This window comes from Orycteropus afer, unplaced genomic scaffold (assembly GCF_000298275.1).
Source record: "Orycteropus afer afer isolate SDZICR_OR568_19922 unplaced genomic scaffold, OryAfe1.0 scaffold00008, whole genome shotgun sequence".
Lineage (NCBI taxonomy): Eukaryota > Metazoa > Chordata > Mammalia > Tubulidentata > Orycteropodidae > Orycteropus > Orycteropus afer.
The window spans coordinates 8,036,104-8,061,491 of record NW_006921595.1 but is presented as its reverse complement, the minus strand read 5'-3'; the positions used below and the strand labels follow the sequence as shown (position 1 = coordinate 8,061,491).

The following is a 25,388-nucleotide window of genomic DNA, read 5'->3' as shown; positions in this document are numbered from 1 at the left end:
TGAAGCCTAATCAGTGGAAAAAATTCAAATCCATTTTTAAATCTGTATTTTAAATATACATCTAGAGAAAAAAAAATAGTTCCTATCCTGAAATGACAATTTCAAAAAGCTTATTATTTTACAATAAAAGTATTTTAAAAGAGCTAATTTATAATAATAAAATCAGGAAATATCCTTATTACGTACAATTTGTGTTACTGTTATTCATTTAAAGTACTAATGATTAAAAGGATGTATTTTCCATTGTCTGAGGTATTTTCCATACTTATATTAATATCCTCAATCTGCCTTACCACATATAATTTAAACAAAACGTTCCCTCATTTAATCAAAACTAATAGTTGGATTTTACTAGAATGTTTACAGAAATATATAAACAAGAACCTTCACACACACAAAAAAAATACATGTTTGTGATAAACATGCCTATTTAAAAAAAACTATTACAGTAGGAATTTTGTTCTCTAAAAATACTTAGGGTAAATTATATTAGAACATAAAAAAATTAACTCCATGATAATCAATTCCTCATTAAAATGTTAATTACAAAGTCACTTCCAAGTAAGAAATTAGTAATAAAGCCAAGCGACTTACACAGACTTTACATCTTTTATCTTCTTAATAAGGGATTCTCTCTTCTCCTTTGCTTTCTTGGATAAATTTTCCCCTCTCAGTATGTCTGAGACAAATGTTTCAACATCTAAACATGAAATATAAGAAATAGGATACAAATTATAGGAAAGAATCATTTTTTGTGAAGACATATAGGGCAATGATTGTTTCTACCCATAAGTGTTAATATCTGTACAATTTGTTATAGTTATTTATCAGTCCAAAGCATAACAGTTAAAGTATGTTTCAAATACTATTGGACAAATTTGTTCACCACTTAGCTAATAAAATTTGTATGCTCTACTTATGCTTAGCACAGCAAATGCCATTTGGATGTTTGGCATCATTAAACCAGGAAGAGGCACACAAGTTTTAATAAACTATGGTGCCCCATAAAACATATTTTCTCATATAAAAGCAAGCACTGAGCTTTTATGCATGTGTTAGTAACATTTTATAGTGTTCTGTAAGTTCCTGTGTGAACAGGTCAGTCACAATATTATATCAATATCAGCTAATGTCTCTGGCAAGGGCTTGTTTTTCCCAGTGTAATCCATTTCAGGTGTATACAATGTTTAACACTTTAAAGAAAAAATAAATAAATCCCTTTTTTCTAGCCAACATTCCCAAATCTCCTCCTCCCTACCTGCCCCGCCCACTCCAGCCAACCTCAAATTAAAAAAAAAAAAAAAAAAGATAACCAGATACATGATTTTGTGAGCTCTTGTTTCCTGCCTAAGTATTATCACCTACAAATATTGAATAAAACAAGTGGTAAAAATAGATCCCTCCATTATTTAAAAAGATAGTAGCCAAGAGATAAGATTTCTATGGCCACATATAACATTTCCACATAGCCTCTTTAAAAAAAAATCAGTAAACTTCTACATTATGATGCTGTCTAGTTTTCTCTAGTGTTAAATTCCAAAAAATCTTTACTGGCTTGGTTTTTTATAACAGCCCTATTCTTAGTGTTCATAAAATACAACTTTATATTAATTTTGTTTTCAGAATTTCAAACTCACTTTGAGATAGCTAATATAAAGGATATCATATACCCATAAAGTAAGTATGGCAATAACATCCATATTTTATATTGGAGAGAGATATGTTTTTCTTTCTTTTTATTTAACTAAGTTGTCTCCTAATTACACTGATAAAAAGATGTATCAAAACATACAATGTAAGTAATTCAAAAAGAACAATAAATAGTCTCTCAACTGGACTTAATAACAATCTAAAATCTATATTTTAGATAGAATGTAACCAATTCTAATTCTTTGTTACAATTAGAAGTATCTTGATCCAATGAAGGATAAATTGATTAAACTGTTATACTGTACATTCACAATAAACATGTAAATATGGTCATTTTTTCCTAAGTCAATATGACAAGGAAAGAATCAAAATTTATTTCTGTAATTCTTTTTTAAAATAACATTCTGGTTTGAATTCCATTAACTTACTTAAGTCAGTATCAAAATGAAATGAAAGCAAAATGTCACTGCTTCTCTTTGCCTGAGTTGTGCATTATTTGAAGAGGGGACATAGAGACATAACCCAGTCAGTGTAAGACAGACCCAGACTTCGAAAGAGTCCAAATAACCAGAAATAGCGCTCTTCTCGGAATTCTTTAAATTTTGCACCCAGAGGAACAAGAACCTTCAGACAGTCAGATTTCAGCTGAAAGGAAAAGATCATTGGCTTCCCTGAAATCGCTGCAATAACTCTACAAAGAAAGTGGAATAAGGGAAGGAGTAGCTTCCCTGCTGAATTCTTTCTTCCGACTGGACTCAATACTTGGAACACTCACTGACAATGACTGGTGGATAGTCTGCTTAATGTTATTTTCAGCCAATGTTTGTCTTTAATTCCCTCTTCCACGAGTATTTAATTGCCTATTTTACATTTTCATTATACAATCGGAGTTTAAACAAACAGGGTCTATTTTGTATCTCCGGAAGCAATAACAGAACGAATTACAGCCCAAGAGTTATTTCTTTAAAAGGTCGTTTGTTATATAAAAACAGAAAACATAAAAAGCTGCAAGCTCTATATAGTGTTTCCTAACTTCCTCCAAAAACTCTTTTTTAAATAGTAAGCCATGCTATTTTGCGACAAAATATTTGTTGAAAGAAAGAAAATATTTATTGGACTGAAGGAAGAATGGGTCCTTTTTAAGGAGGGGGGAGATTCAAAGATGTGACAGAGGAAACGATCTATTTCTTTTAGAGAATTTAATTTTTAAAAGGTATATGTTCCTAAACTTTTCCCAAAAAAGGGTTTAAAGTCAATAAAATGATTTAATAAACACCAATTTCTTTTGTGATTATTTCTTCAAGGAGGCATGAAAAGCATAGGGACTGCTCTCCTTTCGAAAATAAAAAAAAAAGGACAAATTTTAAACTAGAAGCAGTTCCTGAAATAATCTTAGTTTGCTGATTGTCCAGAGTTCGTTTCCTTTTCAATGCTTTTGAAATCTAGGTTATTTCTTAAACACCTCCTCCCCCACTTCCTCCTCTAATTTGGAACCAGCCTTTCCCAGGCACAGGAGAACCCTGGGCGTGCCGGGCGGCCTTCATTGGGTGCCTACGGAACACAAGGACCCTCTCCTCCAGCGCAAAGTCAGACAGCCTGAGCAAGCCTGAAGGAGTTACTCGCGGCTTTCCTCTAAGACACTCGGAGTGTTGAACCCCAGGGTTCCAGTCGACTGAGTTGGGAGCAGGCAGCGCCCGGCTGCGGGGCAGCGCTCTTGCCAGACAAATGGGGCTGGGGCTGCGGCTTTGTAGCTCAGAGGCAGGGTAATATTTCAAAAGTGAGCAATACAAGTTGTGGGCCAAATCAAGCGCTCTCTGGCTGGTTGGGAAAAGAGATTTGAAGCTTTTTACTGAGCCCTGAGTAGCCCTGCAAAGACTAAACTAGCAAGCGCGGCAGCCCTCTTCTAACTTCTTTAGGGGTCAAGTCCCTCTGTTAAGAGGTAGATTTCACTGACTCCTGCCTGCCTGTAATTTGGTGAACATTAATAATTTGATTACAAGAAAAGGTCAGCCTTTCTTGCTCCCCTCCTAGCCTTGTGAGTTAGAATATCCCTACCTCAGAGGGAGGGGTTGTACTTGCAGACTCACGCACGCACAGCCGCGCGGGAAGTGGGGGGCCCCCGCTGGGCCAGTCTAGAGGAGGCGGCGGGAAAGGGGGCGCCCTAAAGCACCAGGTCTAACCCCCCAACCCTGCCTCCGGAGTCCAGTAGACAGCGGGTCAGCGTCGCGTGCATTTAACCCAAGAATTATGCGAATCTCCATCCGCCCCTAAAGTTATCAAAGAGGAAAAAGTTCCCCCAGTGAATGTAAACGTAGCAGTGATTTTTTGCTCCTGGTACACCTTAGCATTGTCGCAAAAGTAAACCTTTCCTTCCAGTCCTGGGGTTCAGATTTACAATTAATCAGATGGTCAATTTACAATTGATCTGATCAATGTACAAAAGAGAGCTGCTGAAAAGATAAGATTTACGCTTGCTCTGTAGGTAAATATTAAAAGAGTTTGAAAAAAAATTAAAAGATGGCGTCATAACTCAGCAATCCTTAAGCAAACAGATTGTTAGAAACCTCTCAATAGCCATCATAATCCCTAAGAGGCAAACATTTAACACACATTGAATGTACTCCAATTTGTGTGTGTGTGTATGTGTGTGTGTGTGTATGCGCGCGCATATAGACCCCTTAGAAAAAGCTGCCACCCATCTTCTAGAATCCTGAGCAGTCCAGACAGGTATTTTACACACACACACAAAAGAAAGCTAACTGCTATCTACAAACTTCCATAAGGATCCCACAATGAAAAGGCAGAACCACACAAGGTCAGAACAGTCTTAAAATTCTTGCAAATGATAAACTGTCCATTTATTGAAGGTGAATGCATAGCACAGTTTCTCACTCTTGAAAATAGCAAACAAGTGGTTTGACCACTTGCCCTCACCATCCCCCAACACCAAACAGCCTGGAATATAACTTCCAGCCTGGAGGTTGTAAACAAGTCACAAAGGTAACACCCTGTGTCTTCTGCCTAGTCCCCCAACCTCCCCAATACACCACAGAAACACACACATACTAAGCCTCTGTGATTGCTTCAGTTGCATATGGTAAGGGGACAAGAATTGGACTGAATCCACCACCATTTGCTCTGAACTAGATCAGTAAAATAACTGTAAAGCCAATCACAGAGCACCCCAAATGGTTCTAGTACTTAATTCCACATCTCTACTTCATGAACTGGGTCACATTTCACTTTGCATTCACTAAGACTGTCACCAAACTTAATTTGGGAAGGATTCTCAGCTTAGAACTTAAACTGGCTTCAGAACAAAAACACATTTTTGTTCTCTGTCCAGGGGAGGGCAATTTTCTGTCCAAATATCTACTGGTGTGAAAACATAAAAATCAATTAAACTGAGCACATGCAGATCAATGGAGCCTGATGCCCAGAGTTAGAAAACGGCTAATTGAAAAGTTATTGATTGTTCTAATAAATGTATTTCTCTTGATTATCTAACATTTTAGGTTATAGCTTAACTGTGGAGTTTCTGAACAAGGAAGAAGAGACATGAACAGACACAAGGTGTGTTCAAAGTACAATGGGTAAAACATATCTTGAGTCTTACAATCCAATGATCTGAGAAAATTTTCAGAATTTACTTTGGAAGCTAAATGACTTATTTTGATAGAAAGCTGTGCTACTGAAGGATAGGGCTGAGCACCTTCCAACCTCTAAAAGATGACTTTTGATAAATCGCATCTTATAATAATCAGAATCTTTGTACCATGCATTTTCAAAGAAGCTACACTAGACTCACTTCTTGTTGTTGTTGTTGTTGTTGTTATGTGCCGTCGAGTCGGACCCAACTCATAGAGACCCCTCCTTGGGTTTCTGAGGCAGTATCACTACGGAAGTAGATTGCCCCATCTTCCTTCCGAGGAAGTATCTATTGTAATGTGTTCAGAATGTGATTGAAAAAGAAATGTAGACTCAGTGGAATGAAAAAGATAGACTTGGCTTTAATTGAAAAAGACAAACTAAGTGAATAATGAGTACATAAAAACTAGCCAATGCCATTTTTATCACCCATATATGACACTTCATTTTAAATTTATGAGCAACAACTGAAATGTGTTTCAAATCACCAGTCTTCTCCCATTCCTGTTGTTTCTCTCTTTCTAACAGTACTTTAATGCCAAGAACAGTAGAGATAAAGTCATTTGGAAATTTTTCATATACTGTTCATCTTTGAGCAAATTTAAATTCACTTTTTTTAAAAGAAAAACCAATGATAATTGGGATTGATTGTTAAAACTCTGCATAACATCAAGAGCTTCATTTAGTAACCTGAGATGAAAGCACTTTCAATAAAAAGCCACGGGGAAGAAAGGCCAGCCGAAAGATCTTCTCCCAAGAAAAAGTAGGAAATTATATGTTTATAATAAACAGGCAGATAATCTTCCTAATATCATATTTTATCTGTATTGTGTCATCTATACAAGTAACTCTATAAAGTTCTGGTCCCTTGATTTATAAACACATATTTCTATGTCTAGAAGAGAAAATCCTGAAGGTGTCAGAGGCTGATTTCATTTTGAGATCACATGTCCTCTTATCAAGCTCATGCTCATTAGTTACTGATGTCAAAATAGGACAGGCTTGGTCTTGCTCCATAGGAAATCCAGGTGCTAAAGAAGTAGGTGAGTGTTGGTGACTCAGTAGGTGGCACTCTTCCCTTTACATACTCAGCCAATGCCCCAAAGGAAGCTGAGGGGCAGCAGATACACCATGAATAATTTCCAGAAGAAAATAAAACCAAAATGTTGACCAAATTATAAGTGGAACTTTGGAAAGGTGAACCCAAACATCCCCTACTCAGCATTGAAGAAATCTTGCCTCTATTTCAATTCAATTGCATTCTTTACAAAATATCCCTAAAGGGATTATCCTAAAGGGATAACACTCTTACAACTTTCCTTTTAAAAGTAATCTGAAAGGGATGGTCGATTATAATGTGTGAAGTTTGAAAAAAATAAGTGTTGTGAACATTCCAACAGGGGAAAATGCAGTATTTGTAATTAAGACCACCATGTGAACAAAATCTCAAGGTCAGTTTGCAGAAACCATGTATCCAATTTGTTTATTATTTGTTGGCTTGCTTAAGCTTTGGTTTTGATTTTTCAGAGTGCTGATAACCACCTATTTTCTTGTTTTAACATTGGTATCATTTTCTATTTTAATGTTAAAAAAAAAAAACTCTGATAACTTTCCTTTTCAAATTTGAAAAGATATTAAATCTGACTGCAAACCACTAACACCCCAGGATTTAAAGGATAATCTAAATGAATTGAGGGAGACACCTTGTTCCTCCTATTTTCTTGCCTGCTAGAGGAACAACTCATATGAAACAAGATTATTCTTGTTGTTAGTCCTAGTCAAAATATCCGGATGGATGTGGGAGAGGATTAAATGGACAAACTTTGGGATATCCTTTGATTTTATTTATCCAAGCAAAACCTATTGTAAGGAGCCCTGGTGGCACAGTGGTTAAGTGCTCAGCTGCGAACCGAAAGGTCTGTGATTCTAACCAGCCAGAGGCTCCACGGGAGAAAAGACCTGGTGATATGCTCTGGTAAAGAACACAGCCTAGGAAACCCTGTAGGCAGTTTACTCTGCCACTGTGAGTCAGAATCCGTTATTGTGAGGGGATAAAACATCAAAGGGTCTCTGTAGTGCATAAGGCAATTCAAAATTTGCTTTTGAGAATAACAGCAATCAAAAACTGTAACCCTTTCCTACTCATGTATCAAAAAAGTAATCATAATAATTCTACAGTTTTTATAAAATACATAAACCTTCAGGATTTAATATACTGATTCCATAGAAAATAAAAATACCAAACTATTGAGACATTTTTTCAAGGGTATCATTAAAGATGAGTTAACATGGTTTGGTTGTTTTTGTTTTCATTCTATCACATATTTTAAAAAAGGAAAGGAATAAGAGGGAGGAGGGGAAAATTTGGAAAAGATAACCTAAAACTTATCATCAGAAAAAAAAAAATAAAAGTAATAACTATGATGAGGAGAATACATTGGAGTATCAAGTCCTATCAAGCAGTTGAAATGTCAAATTTTAATAACCCATGTGATACACAATGATTTGGAATATAGGCACAAGGGACACAAAGAGAAATGTCCAAGCAACATTATTTTGATAGGCATTATCTTTGGATATTCTTTTCTCTGAAAATAAGGGATGGATTTTAAACTCCTGAACGTTGTACCTTCTTCTCCCTTGGAATTATAGTACAGTGTCATGAATTCCAAGAGCACTCAACTGTTACCTACAATTACCCCTACCAATACCTCCTCTTAGTTTCAAAGAAAATACACTAGACAAGCAACATTTCTAAAATTCATGTTGATCATCAACTTTTCCTTTACAGTCTAGTAATTCTAAATCCAGCCATGTACCCAACACAGCAGCCAATATACTTGAATTATGCAACTCATCATATACAATCTCAACAGTATTTTCTTCATGAAGTATGGAGAATAACTGCTGAAAGCAGGTACTCTATTCTTAAACCTCCCCTAATTAAAAAAAAAAAAAAAAAAAAAAAGTCTGAAATAAAAGACGTAAGCATAAAACCTAAAATTACAAAGAAGTATATGTGAACTGCTATATGGAAAGTGAATTAGATCTTTTAATTAAAAAAAAAAACCTAATAAAAAAAAAAAAAAAAAAAAAACCATTTTCATTACTGTCAAGCATAAAACCTTAACATTTCTTGGATGATAAGTTATTGAAAAACACTGATTCACTTGTTTCATTTATTTATTTAAAAAAAGACTCCTCAACACACCTGTACCTCTTTAAAATATTCTCAGAAAATAAAGTGTAATCCAAATTTATAATACCTAAAGTTTTGTTTTCATATTTGTTTTCACTACTTTATACTTGTATTAACAAGTGATTTGCTTTAATAATATGTAATATGGAAAATGCCAATAAAGTTATTAAAAAACAAAAGGCTGATTTCAGACATTGTTAGTATATTATCTTAATGAAAGAGAAACATGGCTGAAGTATATAGGAAGTTAACAGTGGCAGAAAATTTAAACATTATGTAAGTCTGAGCTTTCAGTTAAATTACCAACTAAGAGCCACAAGAAATACTTATGACCAATGGGGATTAGATAGAGTCTCACAATATCTATATATCATTATTATCTGTGATTATGGATCCAAATAGCAAACTGATATTGTGGGAACTACCAAGCTTTACTAACATACATCTAGAAATCTGCACTTTATTTCTTAAATTCAAAAATTCAGACCTAGAATATCTTGAAAATAGTGAGATCTATTTTTGCGGTAAAGATAGATAAAACTTCTCTGTTCTGGTTATTAGAATGATATTATAAACAAGCAATTCCAGTATTTTAACCACAAGAAGATCAATTGCAGCAAAACAAAATCAGTGCTCACATCAAATTCATATAATGGAATAAAAGCAGCCTTAAATCAGCTTTCACACTTCTTTTAGTATTTCCCTTAGTGGCAACCATTAATGACAACCAACATCTCTGAAACATTATCCTATTACAAATGTATTCATCATATTCTATCATGTTCATATGAACATTAAGTATGCATTTATATACTATTGGTTTTACTTCCTCTATCATATTTACAATGCCAACAACCGAAACAGTCCAGCATCACATTAGAAGATTTGGTCTCATACTTCTGTAGCAGTAACTTACTATTTTAAATGTCACATTTTAGATTAAATGCTTTTTAAGAGTTAAAATAAGCAAATTTTAACACAGGGCATCTAGGAGAAACTCTTAATCCAGTTATTCATAATATTGAAAGGTAAATTTTAGACACAACCAAACTAAAGTAAATAAAATTCCATTTCCAGCACTGTGATGTACAGTATTAATAATTCCAGACCATCAGAATAGATAAAATTTGTGCTACCCTAAAAAGAAGTATTTTCTACCATGTGTTGAACTGTTAAGTTTTTCATTGTCCCTAGTGAAAATACCATCTGCATAGCCAGTAATTAAGTTGTTGTTGTTGTTGTTATGTGCCATCGAGTCGGCCCCGACTCATAGCGACCCCTCCTTGGGTTTCCGAGGCAGTATCACTACGGAAGTAGGATTGCCCAACCTTCCTTCCGAGGAGTGGCTGGTGGGTTTGAACCGCCAGCCTTCTGGTTAGCAATCAAGTGCTTTAGCCACTATGCTACCAGAGCTCCTAATTAAGAAGTAGTGGACCATTAATGACATGAAAGAACTATACCTTTAATTCCTAAAGTAAATTCCTGTAAACAGCAATTTAAAATTGAAAAGGGGAAGATGAAGATGCAAAAATGAAGTACTTTCATCAGTGTAACACAGGAAGTAGGACTTTAACACTTCCTTTTTTTTTTTTTCTATTTTAATGTTACTGGGACCGAAGACAAGTGGCCCTTTTCGAAAAGCCTAAATACGAGTGGACTGAACGTTCAAGAAAAAGAGGAGTTTCAGAAAAGGCAAACCGTCTGTTTAGTAATCCTTAACACCTGTGGCTCTGATATCTCCTTGCATCTCTATACTCTCCTCCTCCACGCCGCCACCCAAGAACAACTACTTTGGCTGCATCTCCCTTCTCACATCTCATATAGGCATTCATTCCCATTCATTCTGCTCTTTCACATACACAAATACTATCTCTCCCTCCCTCTCTCGCTGTCTCTCTCTCTCTCACACACACACACACACAGCGTCTTCAACAAGGGCTTCTCCCCCGCACCAAATTTCACACATACCCACTCCCTTCCTCAGATCAAACACCCCTCTTCCCAGGCCCGCCCCCACTGGCCAGGAGACCTGGGGAGCGTGGGGATGTGGGGGTGCGGAGAAGAAAGCTAGGGACTCTGAAAGCTTCTGTCCCCACCGACTCGCCGTCTCCAAGCCGTCGCCCCGGCCCCGGCAGCGATACCCGCCCCTTTCCCGCTCATTACCTGCCAACAGGTTCCTAATTTCCTCAGGGAGGGGGTAGGGAGAGGAGGTGCTGTTAGGGTTGGGCATATTAGAGAGCGCAGGGGGTGCGGAAAGGACCTGTGCTGAAAGGGGAATCGACAGAATGAGACTGCGGCTGCGACCTAGACTCGGGCTAGCGGTCCCGGTAAGGACAGAGGGGCTACGAGTCCGGAGACTGCCGGGCCGGGGCTCACAACAAGGAAGTCACTGAAGCCCAGCAGCAGCTGGACTCTCGGCCCAGCCCCGCCCGGAAGATCGGGGCGGAGCGATGGGCCGGAGACCGCTGGAAGGGCCTTAGGGACATAACTGCGCATGTGTATCCCTCAGTTTTCCAGGTACTTGAATTGAAGAAAAGAGCCTCTGGACAGGCCACGCCCACCACAACGTAGGGGAGAGGGTGGAGAAGAGATTCTTGGTAGGGGAGGAAGGAGCCGACTGGGGCTGTGTCACCTGATCCGGCGCTGTGAAGCCCCTTGCCGCCATTTTGGGTACTGGTACCACCTAAACTCCAGGATCCCAGAAAACAGAGCATCTGAAATGCAAAGTAGTCTTCTGATTAAGAGATCTTCTGGCTAACGGTCAGTCCTACTGAGGTTTAACCCCCTCGCCGGGTAACCTATAATGAATTTTCTAGCGCCCTAAACAATTATGGCCTCCTTTGTCCGTTCTAATGAAAACAACAAAGCCCCATCTTCCGCCAATCCTCTCTGAGAAGCCAGTCTGGAGTTGCTCAGGCAAGCACTCTGATTGGCTCTTACATTTCTACCCAGTTGAGGTCCTTGAGGTGACTGAACGGAAGAGTGAGGAGTTACAGATACCATCCTTTCGCCAAAAATACCCAGAAAGCTATATAGACCGTGACACCACGCCCATCTATATGCATTAAAAAGAAAATTGCAGGTAGTGATTGGTGGAATTAATTATAAAGTCTGTTCACTCCATCCTGACCGTTTAGTCAAAAAATGTCTTCTATATGTAAAGCTGCTTTCAAGTTTTCTCTAAAATTCAGAAAGATATTTTCTGCAGCCTTTAAAGCACACATAAACCTATGTAGTGTGTGTGTGTGTGTGTGTGTTCACACGCTTCGTCTCAGTTAAAATCGCTCAAAACTTAGGATGTAAGCATATTTGTCATCAAGGAAAATGGAGACAACAGAGCTACTGAAGAAAGCCGAATAAAGGCTGATGGAAGGAATCTTAAGATAGGAGCTGCATGGCAGTGAGTAGCTACTGTGTATCTGTCTTGATCAAAGTATGCTTGGAAACAGTAGTCACTGGGATTGCATCTCCTACCCCCATCTCTGCTTGGCAAAGACATACCATTCTTCAAAATCCCACACAAAACTCAGCTTCCCAGTTAAATCTTTACTTACACTTCCCTAGGTACAGCTCTTTCCTAGATGCTAGTATTGTATCTTGAACATTTGTATTGTGACTCCTGTTTCGATGCAAATTGTTTATTCCTCTACCCTACAACCCTCACTAGATTAAGGTCCTTAAATTTTAGTTGAAGGACCTCTGGTGACACAATGGTTAAGGGCTCCGCTGCTAACTAACCAAAATCTCCATGGTCTAAACCCACCAGTGCCTCCCAGGTAGAAAAGACCTGGCAATCTGCTTAGGCAAAGATTACGGCCTAGGAGCCCTATGGGGCAGTTCTACTTTGTCCTATAGAGTTGCTATGGGTTGCATTCCACTTGGCACACAACAGTAACAAACATTAGTTTGGGATAGTGGTGGCTCAGTGGTGGAATTCTCACCCTCCAACCAGGAGAGATACCGCCTGGGAAACCCAAGGAGGGGTTGCTATGAGTCAAGACTGACTGGATGGCAGTGAGTTGTTTGTTTGTTTATGCAGGAGACCCACTTTTATTCCTGGACAACACACCTCATGTGCAGCCAACGCCATCTGTCAGTGGAGGCTTTCATTTTGCTGTGATGCTAAATAGGTTTCAATAGAGCTTCCAAACTAAGATGGCCTAGGAAGAAAGGCCTGATGATGTATTTCTGAAAATCAGCCAATGAAAACCTTATGTGTCACAGGAAAACTTTAATTTGCATTAGAAGCATCAAGAGAACCAATTACACTGCAGTTTCTCAAGTCTCACAACCAGAGATACTGATTTAGTACAATTACTGTGGGGACTGAGAATCTGCTTATTTAAAAAGCCCTGTTAGAGGGTTCTAACACACGTCATCCTGAGATTTCATTTTTGAGAATCACTTTACTACCTCTGAGTTCCTATCTAAAAAACAAACAAACAAAAACCCAAAACCAAACCACTGCCATCAAGTTGATTCCAACTCATAGCAACCCCTATTTGGTTTCCAAGGCAGTAAATCTTTACAGTAGATTTCCCCATCTTCCTTCCAAGGAACAGTTGGTGGGTTTGACCTACCAGCCTTCTGGTTAGCAGTCAAAAGTCACTATACCACCAGAGCTCCTTCTGAGCTCCTATGGGGCATAGATTTTTTTATAACTTATCTTTCAAAAATAAGTTATAACTTATCTTTATCATCCCCAGTGGAACCCTATACTTGATAGAGAATAATACATAGCTCTACCAATAGTTCATAAAAAAATTTTGGACAATATTAGCAAAAAAAAAAAAAATTTAAGAATTATCATTGCCTATTTCAAATGCAATATGACATTTTTTGTGTAGTAGTTTAAGAGAAAAACTAAGCACTGATTGTAAACTGAAAAATTTGCATATTTTGGAGTCCACTTACTGCTTCTAAAAACAAAACAAAAACTTTACAACTTATGTAAAACATGCAAAATAACAATTACAAAAATACACCCCCAAAACAAGCCCATTCCCCAAATTGGACTCTGAAATTCCTACCCAGATTTAGAAATGTGATGAATTATAGAGTCCTGAAAATTAGAATTATTTTTAGTTGAGGCAAAAGTGAATACTCATTTTATAATACAGCTCCTCAAACATCAAAAAATTGACAATTATTATTCGTAAACTTCAGAATTACCTTCCTTTCTAAAGAAGAAAGAAATTATTTCATGGACATTTTATATTAGTGAGAGTTCTTCTTTACAATTACCACATATAATTCTTTCTCTTGTCATGTTTTATATTAAAACAGCCTCTAAGTGTTCCTATCTTTTGTTTCCTTCTGATACAACTGACCAGATATATATATATATATATATTTGTGTCTCATTTATTTATTTATACTCCACTCATTCCACAAAGGTATTGAAGTGATTTACTCTTGTATCAAATAGACAGCTTTCTGGAGTGGATCAAATGGACAGTGTCTACACTGCTCATTATGACAAGTCATTCTTGTTAGTAAGAGACAGGAAACTATTAAGATTGACTTGAAATTTATAGCATCTAGTAGTCCAAATAAAAAAGGCAATAACAGAAAATGGACTTTTTGTATGAAACACATTTCCCTTACTTAGGAAGCCATTCTCAGACACAGGTTCATGATGGATTCACTTGGGCAATGCTTTGTATACTCTATCATTTTTACTGTTTATTGTTAAAGTTACTGAAATTGATTATGAGACAGAAAGAGAAATAAAGAGAAGCTAGAAGAAATATATTCTTATTTCTCTTGTTTTCAAATCTTTCTATAACAAAAACTAAGAAGGAAATCAAATCATACTTTATGTTCTTTAAACTAGTCATGTTGGGAAAAAATAATAATAATAAGCAAAACTTTAAATTTCAGCCTGAGAGGTAGCAGTCTGCTCATCATTCTGCAAAAAAAGTCTTCACTCTGGGAAAATCTCACACTTTGTCTTCTCAAAAGCAGATCCTCCAATTCAATGAAGAATGTATATGCCTATTACGAAGTTAACTCTCTGTGTCCTTCAAAATTAGTTTGTTGTTGTCGTTAGGTGCTGTTGAATCGTTTCCGACTCATAGCAAAATTAGTTTAGAGGAGCTAAATAAATATTTTCCCATAGGCCCAGGTTTACAAGCATCCAAATGAGCAAAAGATTATATTTAGTCATTGTGTTAGTTATCAGTTGCTACATAACAAAATTTAGCAGCTTCTTATGATCAGGAACTCATAAACAGCTTAGCTGGATGGTTCTGGCTTAGAGTCTCTCATGAGACTGTAGCTTGGGCTACAGTCATCTAAAGACTTGCCATGCCTAGAGGATCTTCTTTAAAGAAGGTTTACCCACTTGGCTATTGATCAAAGTCCCTAGTTCCTCTTTTGCTGTTGGCAAGAGCCCTCCTCTGTTCCTTATCACTTGGATTTCTCCACAGAGCTGCTTGAGTGTCCTCATGACATGGCAACTGGCTTCCCCCAGAGCAAGTGGTCTAAAAGGTAAAACAACCAAAACAGAAGTGGCAATATCTTTTATAACTTAATCTTGGAAGTGACATGTCTTCACTGCTGCCAAATTCTATTGGTCACAGAGACCAACCCTGGTGTAAAGGGAAGAGGGAAGGAAGGGAACTATACATGGCTGTGAATACCAGGAGGTGAGGCTCTTTAGGAGCCATACTAGAGGCTGGCTACATGATCAGCCCTCTATCCCCACATCCTCATCCTCTCACATGCAAAATACATTCACTCCCAAGCCTGCCTCCAAAGGCTCATCCAATTATAGCATCAATTCAAAGACAAGAATCTCATCATCTAAGTCAAGTCCAGGTGTGCATGATGCTCCTTTTGTGTTGTAAGTACAGTACAGCTCCTCAAATACAGTTTTCTCCATATAGCCCTATGAACTAAAAAGTTTCCATACAGTCCTATGAACTAAAAAGACAAGTTATCTGCTCATACTTAACACACAGTTGTGGGACAGCAAGATAACCACTATATACATTCCTGTACAAATTCTGAAATCCAACCAGGAAAATGTCACAATTTGATTAGGACACAGTTTTACTCCTGCCTTGAAATAATTCTCCATGGCTCCTGGTTTTGCCCTCTGAGCCGTCCTTCCTTTTCCATGAATGTGCAGCTGCGTAGTTTTCTCAACCTGCTTCCTTGCAGTAGATTTTTCATTTGTAATTTGTCTTTTAGTAAAGGAACATATTTGTCTTGATTACTTTTACTCCTCTTAGACTATGATGCTGCCTTACTCTTAAAGTCTTGATTTATAGGCTGATGTTATATTCTAACTGGCTCTCCAGAGGAGAGATGGACCCCAATTCCTGTCTTTCTTTCTACTACTTATCAGGCTTGGTGTAGGTGCACTAGGAATATGCCATGAAAATGCTCGTTCTTCTGACTACCTAGGATTTAATGCACACTCTTTCCTTTGCACTTGAGCTATTTTACTTCTCTGTGGTTTTGTGAGGAGTAAACAGAGCATAAAGAGATAAGAACTTTGACTCTTAATTTTTTTCTTCAGAATCTCTATTTCCTACCTCAAAGGCCCAATTGAATGGCCATGAAAATTCCATTTTATCCTTGGCTTTTAACAAAGTTGGAGAGAGTTATCCTTGAGCTTAAACTAAAGGGTAATATTTAAGGTCACTGGGAGCTTTGGTGGCATAGTGCCTAAGGCATTTGCCTGCTAACCAGAAGGCTGGCGGTTCAAACCCACCAGCCACTCCTCAGAAGGAAGATTGGACAATCTACTTCCGTAGTGATACTGCCTCGGAAACCCAAGGAGGGGTCACTATGACTCGGATCCAACTTGACAGCAGTGAGTTGTTTTTTTGGTTTTGGTACAATTTAAATCTCCTCCTGTCTGTCCACTTCACTCCCAAGGATACCCTGACCTCCACCCCCTGAAATTCTACCAATTAGAGACTTGAAGAAAGGAGTGACTATCTCCTTTTGTACCTTGGTCTAGATTGGTTTGAGAGTCCAGTCTTCTAATACCTGGATTGAGCACACAGTAATTTTGGAAAATGGATCATTGAGGGAGTATTTTGGAATTGAAACATCCTAGGGGAGGGCAGGTTACATGGCCCTTCCAAGGGATGGTTCCAGGATTAGCAGTATACAGCCGACAAGGTAGGGCAGTGCCTAAGGCACTTGACTGCTAACCAGAAGGCTGGTGGTTCAAACCCACCAGCCACTCCTTGGAAGGAAGGTTGGGCAATCTACTTCCTACTTCCATAGTGATACCGCCTTGGAAACTCAAGGAGCAGTCACTATGGGTCGGGTCCAATTTGATGGCAAACAACAACAACAACAAGCAGGCAAGGTGTTCATGGGCATATTTTACACTGTGTGCCCTGCTCTCTTTTTAAGATAGCTCTCATCTCCACCAAATTCTTACCAATAGTGAATGAGGAATGTCTTTTAGAAGAATCAAAATGAAGAGCGTGACTGTTCCATTAATTAAATTTTGGAGAACTTCCATTTGGGCTCTGAAATATAATTGGCTCAAGAAGAACTATTTACTGAATTATCTCTACCCTTACTCATATGAATTGTTTTATTCCCTATAATTTGCATTGCATATTGTTATGCTCAGAAATTCCTCCATCCCTTCCCCAACTCCTCATTAAATGTTTAAAGGGAAATTTTTTTTTTTCTGTATTTTAGCTTTTAGTGAAAAAAAAAAAAAAAAAGGTCTGGAAGAACTACTGGGTACCACTTAAGCACAAACAGCCTTGACTGCAGAGACCAAAAAATTAAAAGTGCCTGTCCTCATCCTTGTCTTCCCATAAGCAAGTGAGGAGTGAGCCTTACAATGATTTCTAGAAATAATTGATCAAAATCAGTCCTTAGATTCTGTGCCAATGCTTTACTCTTAAAGAATTAACCAAGAACTCTAGTTCTTACTATTGTATCTATTAAAAAAAACCAAAACATTAATTGAGATGAAATGTGACTTTCTAATACACTCCTAGAGATTACTGAATAGTAAATTGGCAGAAGTTCTAGAACATTAGGTAATTAGAAACAGCTCTGAGTTTCTTTCCATATTTGAAAATATAATTGTAAATTGTGATCAGAGCCCTTCCAATAAAGGGCTATTCTCACAAGGTAATTTTGAAATACCAAGCTGTCTTCAGCAACAGTAATTCGGTGGGTTTGTGCTTAATATATTCATGATGGGCTTTGATGGATTTGGTAACCATAAGCTGCTCTTAACATTAAACTGGCATTTAATTTTTTTCAGTGACTTTCAAAGTTGTCAATATTAAACACTAGTGTTTTACAAATGACTAAGAGAAATAAGTAAAATTAAATAAAAATTTAAAGGCTCAACTAAATCCTTTCTTTATAGTGTCCCACTGTTAGGCCAACTGAAAAAAAAATAAACAACAAACAAACTAAAAATGACCTTACCTTTTAATTACTCTTTCCCTTATTTATACTCACAATAAAATTTCTCTGTATGGAATTCAGAAACATTTCAAGTAAATAAATACAACTTTTAAAACTGAATTACCCTACCACCTCCATAAACAACCTCTCCTTTGTCATGAGACCAGAAGAACTGGATACCCAAATACCATTATTGAACTTTATTTTTAACTGTGATTTGGGTGAAAGTTTACAGAGTGTATTGGTTTTCCATTCAACAATTCATACATGTTTTGTGACATTCATTGCAATCCCCACAATGTAACAGCACTGTTCCCACTTCCTGCCTGTGTTTACCATTTCTCTTTGTCCTTTCTTATCCCTTCCTGCCTTCCTAGTTTCATCCCTGGGCAAATGCTGACCCTTTGAATTCATATGGTTGATTGTTCTAATGAGAGAGTACCTCCATAGTATTGTCCACCTTCTAGGCCTATCTATCATTTGGCCTCATTATTGAACTTTTTGATCAAAGATTCTATAGAAAAATCTTTATCAAAATTCTCATAGAATAGAACCATCGAGGTGAATGACACCCCAAAACTATCAGGATATCATTAAACTGAAACTATCCACTGGTTATCTTTAAGCCAAATAATAATTTAGCTTAATTAGAAAAGAATGCCTAGAACATTGTATTCTTTTAAAGAATTACTATATGTGTTCAAATTGGCAACTGCAACTCCAAAGGTTAGATGAGAAGCTTAGAGGACAGTGAGTTTGTGTTAATGATAAAATGACTTGGAAAAATATATTGAGAAAAGTAGCACAACTTGACAAATGTCACTGATGTCACCGAATTGGTGTATATTTTGTTGTTTATATTTTGACCAAATATTTAAATAAATTTAAATAAATTGCCCTCTGAGATAAGGAGCAAGACAAGGATGCCCACTTTCACCATTTTTATTCAACACAGTACTGGAAGTTCTAGCCAGAGCAATTAGGAAAGAAGGAAGAGAAGAGAGGGAGGGAAGGCATCAGAACAGGAAAGGAAGAAGTAAAATTATATTCTTAGATGAAATGATCTTATGTATAGAAAACACTAAGGAATCCACATAAAAAAACCTGTTACAGCTAATTCAGAAAAGTTGCAGGCTAACACAATAATCAATGAACAATATGAAAAGAAATTAAGAAAACAATTATATTCACGATAGAATTATAAAGAGAATTAAATATTTAAGAATAAATTTAACCAAGGACTTACAAGATTTATACACTGAAAACCACAAATCATTCCTGAAAGAAATTGAGGAAGACTTAAATGAATGGAAAGGAGCTCATAGTGCCTAAGGTTTTTAACTACTAACCAGAAGGTTGGCGGCTCAAACCCACCAGCCACTCTGTGGAAGGAAGACTGCCGTCCATAAAGATTTACATCCTTGGAAACCCAATGGGGGTCGCTATGAGTCAAAATCGACTCAAAGGCAGTGGGTTTGGTTTTCTTCATTTTAAAGGAATAGAAAGACATCCTGTGTTTATGGATCAGAAGAGTTAATATTGTTAAGATGACAATACCACCCAAAGCAATATACAGATTCAAAATCCCAATGCTTTTTTTTTACTTCCAGAAATGGAAATACACATCCTAAAATTCATATAAAATTTTCAGGGACCTACAACACCCAAAACAATCTTGAAAAATAGATCAAGTTGGTTCTTAATTCCAGAACTTACTATAAAGCTACAATACTCAAAACATTGTGGTACTCATGTTAGGATAGACATATAAACCAATGATACAGAATTGAGAGCCCAGGAATAAATCTTTACGTGTATGTTGTTGTTGTTGTTATGTGCCAACGGGTCGGACCCGACTCATAGCGACCCCTCCTTGGGTTTCTGAGGCAGTATCACTACAGAAGTAGATTGCCCCATTTTCCTTCCAAGGAGTGGCTGGTGGGGTTGAACCGCCAGCCTTCTGGTTAGCAGTCCAGTGCCTTAGGCACTAAGCTACCAGAGCTCCCTTACGTGTATAGTCAATTGATTTTCAACAAGTGTCCAAGACCATTTAATGGGGGAAAAAACAGTCCCTTCAATAAATGGTGCTAGAAAACTGGATATCCATGTGCAAAAGTATGAAGTTAGACCCTTAATTTCTACCATATATGAACAACTAACACAAAATGGGTCAATGACCTAAATTGAAAAGCTAAAACTGTAAAACTCTTAAACAAAAATATAAAGGCAAATCTTTAGGACGTTGGATTTATCAACCCAAGGCATCTTAGCTATGGCAACCAAATCATGGGCAACAAAAGGAAAAATAATAAATTGGACATTATTAGAATTAAAGACTTTGGTGAATCAAAGAGCACTATTAAGAGAGTGAAAATCAGATAAACCACAGAATGGGAGTAAATACTTATATATCTGATAAGGGTTTAATATTTAAAATATATAAGGAACAACTATACCCAACAACAAAAGGACAAACAGACCAATAAAAATGTGGAAAAATACTTGAACAGACATTACTCCGAAGAAGTAGATTATATTTAACAATATTGGAAAATTTCTGTACTATCTTTGCAACTTTTCTGTAAATCTAAAATTACACCAAAATAAAAAGTTCATTAAAAAAAAAAAAAAAAAAAGATATACAAACGGTCAATAAGCACATGAAAAGATTAAGAAAATGCACATCAAAACCACAACGAGATACCAGTACATACCTAGAGAGATAGCTGTGATTTTTTAAAAAGTAAACTAGCTATTGTAAATGAAGATGTGAAGAAATGGAGCCCTCATAAAATGCTGGTGAGAATGTAAAATGACATAGCCTCTGTGGAAAACAGTTTGGTGGTTCTTCAAAAAGTTAAACATAGGATTACCATATGACCCAGTAATTTCACTCCTAGTATACTCAATAGGAGCTCTGGTGGTGCAGTGCCTAAACCACTTGACTGCTAACCAGAAGGGTGGTGGTTCAAACCCACCAGCCGCTCCTGGGAAGGAAGATGGGGCAATCTACTTCTGTAGTGATACTGCCTCGGAAACCCATGGAGGAGTTGCTATAAGTCAAAATCGACCGGATGGTAGTGAGTTTGGGATTTTTTCATATATATATATATATATATATATATATATATATATACTCAATAGAATTGAAAAGAGGGAGTAAAACAGATACTTATATGCAAATGTTTAGTTCAGTGTTATTCGCAATAGTCAAAAGGCAGAATACAGCCCAAGTGTATATCAGGGCTCTATTTTAAGACCAGGACTTGAGGTACCAGGCATGGGGTTCAAGAGCTGCTTTTCACTCCGGGGCAACTAGTTTAAGGCCAGGGTCTGAGGTGGGGCGTGGGGCTCCAGCCCCCACCTTAAAATAGAGCCACACCCAAGTAAAAAGCTACAACATGAATAAACCTTGAAAACATGCCAAGTGAAATAATCCAGATAAAAAAAGACAAGTATGATTTCATTTATATGAACTACCTAGAATAGGCAAATTCATAAGACAGAAAGTAGATTGGAAGTTACGAGGGTCTGGGGGAAGAGAAGGATGGGAAATTTTTCTTATTGGGTACAGAAATAAAATCTTCTTGTGGTGATGGAAAAAATTTTGAAGTAAATAGTACTGATGGTTAATGATGTAATTAATGCCACTGAATCATACACTTAAAAATAGCCAAAATGGCAAATTTTATGTTATATATATATACATACACATATATATATACATACATATATATATATATATATATATATATATATACTCCTCGGAAGGAAGGTTGGGCAATCCTACTTCCGTAGTGATACTGCCTCGGAAACCCAAGGAGGGATCGCTATGAGTTGGGGCCGACTCGACAGCACATCACAACAACAACATATATATATATATATTTACCACATTAAAAAGTTACTTTAATCATTATTTCACTCTTAATATTTTCATACATAATTTTCTTGAATCTCAAAATCATGATGTCATTGGTAGAAAATGCTACAAAATGCAAAACTAACCTATAGCGATAGAAAGCAGATTGGTGGTTGCTTGGGGATAGAAGAGCAGGAATGTGTGGGAAGACAAGAATACCAAGGGGCACGAGGGCAAGAGAAATATCTTTACTATCTTGATTGTGGTGATGTTTCAGAGAGATATATATGTATATGCATATATATGTATATATAGAGACATATATGTATGTGTGCATATATATATATATATATATACATATATATGTCAAAACTTACAAAACTGTGTGCTTTCAATATGTGTAGTATATTTCATGTCAGTTATACCTCAACAAAGCACTTAAGTCAAAAATGGTGAAAAAAGGTAAATTTTAGGTTATATATATTTGCAACATGGGAGAAAAAACACTTTAATTGCACAGTACCTCTGTGGGAAAGTTTTAAAAATTATGTTGTGGTTCTATAAGTTGCATAACAGCAACCCAAGCCTCAAGTTAAAGCCTTAGTTTTTTAGAGTGCTCATCACATTCATTTCTCCCAGGTAGCTCTGAATTTTCATTGCAAACTATTTTTAATTGTTTATTTCTAGTAGCATGAGCCTTTGAATGAAGTGACTGTGCTGTGCTGAATTATCTAGAAAAAATGCCATCTAAAAATTGCCTTATGTCAGGCAAATGAAAGTTATCCAGTTAAAGCACAGTGACCCCTACTACTACCTCATCACACACTCATAGGATTATCTTCCTTATTTCTATTACTCATGAAGGTTCAGCTGTAGGAATTTAATACTGGAATTTTTCAATACTGCATTTTCTGATGTTCTTGAGACTTGTTGCCCTGATGTGATTACTTTAAGTTGCAACAAATCAGAAAGCCATCATAAAATTCAGATGAAGCAGCCATTCCATCTCCCTGGGATCAACATTGTTATTTGGCAACATGTAAATGAAAATCTGCTCCTAAAATACATACATCATTTTATGATCAGATTGAATCAGAAGTCTATCGGTTCTTCCCATTGCTTTTATATCTTTTCCACGTGGACAAACACATTCAGTGTCTTCTTTTTACTGATACAGATAATCATAAAACATTGCAATAAAGCATTTATTATTTCCCTACAGATATTCACTCCTGTTTTGTTAAAATGCTATTGTTAAATTGAAAATGGGTTCCACATAAGTAGCTAATTTCTAATTTGAAAAATAGGACCTCTAAGAGAACTCTTACATAAGTCCAAGTTATTTCAATAAAGTTGTTAGAGTAACTTAACTTTTCATAGTAGTACTACTAAATCAGCATTATATTTGGCAGTGAGTTTTATATATGAAATTGGAAAACAAGACCAAGAAGCAAAATCTGCTATTTTTGGTATGTTAAAACACACATGCCAACCATGAATATTGCTTTTATTGAGACTGTAGATGCTGCTGTTGTTAGGTGCCATCTAGTTGATACTGACTCACAGAAACCCTGTGCAGTCCCCCACTATCCTCATAATCATTGCTGTGAGGCCATTGATGAATCCCTCTCATTGATAGTCTTCCTCTTTTTCACTGACCCTTTACTTTATCAAGCATGATGTCCTTTTCAAGGCCTGGTCCTTGCTGATAATATGTCCAAATGTGATAGGTAAGGTTGTGTGTCAGCTTGACTGAGCCATGATTCTAAGAGGTTCAGCAGTTATAATGTAGTTATCCCTTGTGATGAGATCTGACATCATGTAATCACCTCCATGATGAGATTTACTATAAGGAGTCAATCAGCTGAAAGGGAGTGTCTTTTGGGGTGTGTGGCCTGCTTCTGGTATATATGGAAAAGCTCTGGAAAGGTTGCTAGCTTTTTGCTCAAGATCCTGCATCTGGCTCATCATCACCTAGACCTGACATATTGCCTGTCAACACTGGGATTATTGCCTTCACAGCCTGTGTACCAACAATCTGCCATTTTGGCTAATGAATCTTGAGTTCATCAGCTCCTGCAGCTGTGTGAAACAGGAGACGCCTCTAGCTTGACATTTGAATCACAATCTTGGGACTTGCCAGCCTCTACAACTGCATGAGCCATTTCCCTGAGACAAATTTCTCTCTCTTATATATATATATATATACACACACACACACACACACACACATATACATATATATATATACACACACACACATACACATATATATATTTATATGTATATCATATATTATATATATAAGATAGAATATATAAGGAGGGGTCGCTATGAGTCGGGCCGACTCGATGGCAAACAACAACAACAACAACATATATAAGATATACATATAAATATTATATATAATATATGTATATCATATATATATATATATATATATCTTCCAATTACAGAACATTTTTATCATTCTATAATGAAATATGGAGCTCTGGTGGCATAGTGCCTAAGGCACTTGACTGCTAACCAGAAGGCCGGTGGTTCAAACCCACCAGCCACTCCTCAGAAGGAAGATCGTGCAATCTACTTCTGTAATGATACTGCCTCGGAAACCCAAAGAGGGGTCGCTATGAGTCGAATTCAACTTGATGGCAGTGAGTTTGGTTTGATTTTGGATAATGAAATAAAAAATAGATAAATAATGATTATTCTAATCTGCTTATAAAGATGATTGCTTCACTCATTAAAATAAATATTCCTGGCTAAGGCTGTCCTCTCCCTATATATTGTTTAGATGAACACTTTCAATACTTGCCTCTCTGATTATTCCTTTGCTACTTTTATAGCTGACGAGATGGCTGGGAATACAGGTCACCATATTTAATCAGGTTACAGCCAAGTCTTCTAGACCTAGGAGACAGATATTCTGCCTCTTTTAGGAGGCTGCAAACATTTGTTCTTGCCCATTTGTGTTGACTTCTTGGTTGAATTTGCAAAGGGAATCTTATTTCCCCAATTTATTTACTCTTAGAGAGTACCTCATCTTGTCTTCAAAATATACAATACTAGTATTTACAGTCCAATGATCAAGAACTATTGGTGTGTATATATAAAATATATATATATATGCTTTTTAATCCTTTAATATTTTAATGAGTGAAGCCATCATCTTTATAAGCAAATGATATATATATATAAATGTTGTTGTTATGTTGTTATGTGCCGTCGAGTCAGATCCAACTCATAGCAACCCCTCCTTGGGTTTCCGAGGCAGTATCACTACAGAAGTAGATTGCCCCATCTTCCTTCCAAGGAGTGACTGGTGGGTTTGAACCGCCAGATATATATAAATATATATATCAAATTTCTCTCTCTCTTACATAATATATATCAGCTTCACTGATTTTGCTTCTCCAGAGAACCTAGCCTAAGACACCAAAGTATGTGAGATGTAGTCTTGCCTTGCTTCTAAGAAGCATTCTGTTTGTACTTCTTCCAAGACAGATTTCCTTGTTCTTCTGGCAGTCTGTGGTATATTTAATATTCTTTACCAACACCATAATTGAAACAAATCAATATATTCTTTTTTGGTCTTCTTCATTTATTGTCCAACTTTCACATGCA

The 25,388-nt window shown here is 36.8% G+C and overlaps 1 protein-coding gene across 1 annotated transcript in view; it reads right to left on the bottom strand.

Annotated features, from left to right (window-relative positions):
* SKAP2 (src kinase associated phosphoprotein 2) overlaps window positions 1-10,727 on the bottom strand; it is a 231,751-nt gene extending 221,024 nt beyond the window's left edge. Inside the window, exons 1-2 of the mRNA XM_007945727.2 lie at window positions 10,661-10,727; window positions 595-700 (exon numbers count right to left, since the gene is read on the bottom strand). Of these exons, the coding sequence (XP_007943918.1) occupies window positions 595-700; window positions 10,661-10,727 (173 nt within the window). The remainder of the gene's footprint in view (window positions 1-594; window positions 701-10,660) is intronic.
* Window positions 10,728-25,388: the final 14,661 nt, after the last annotated feature.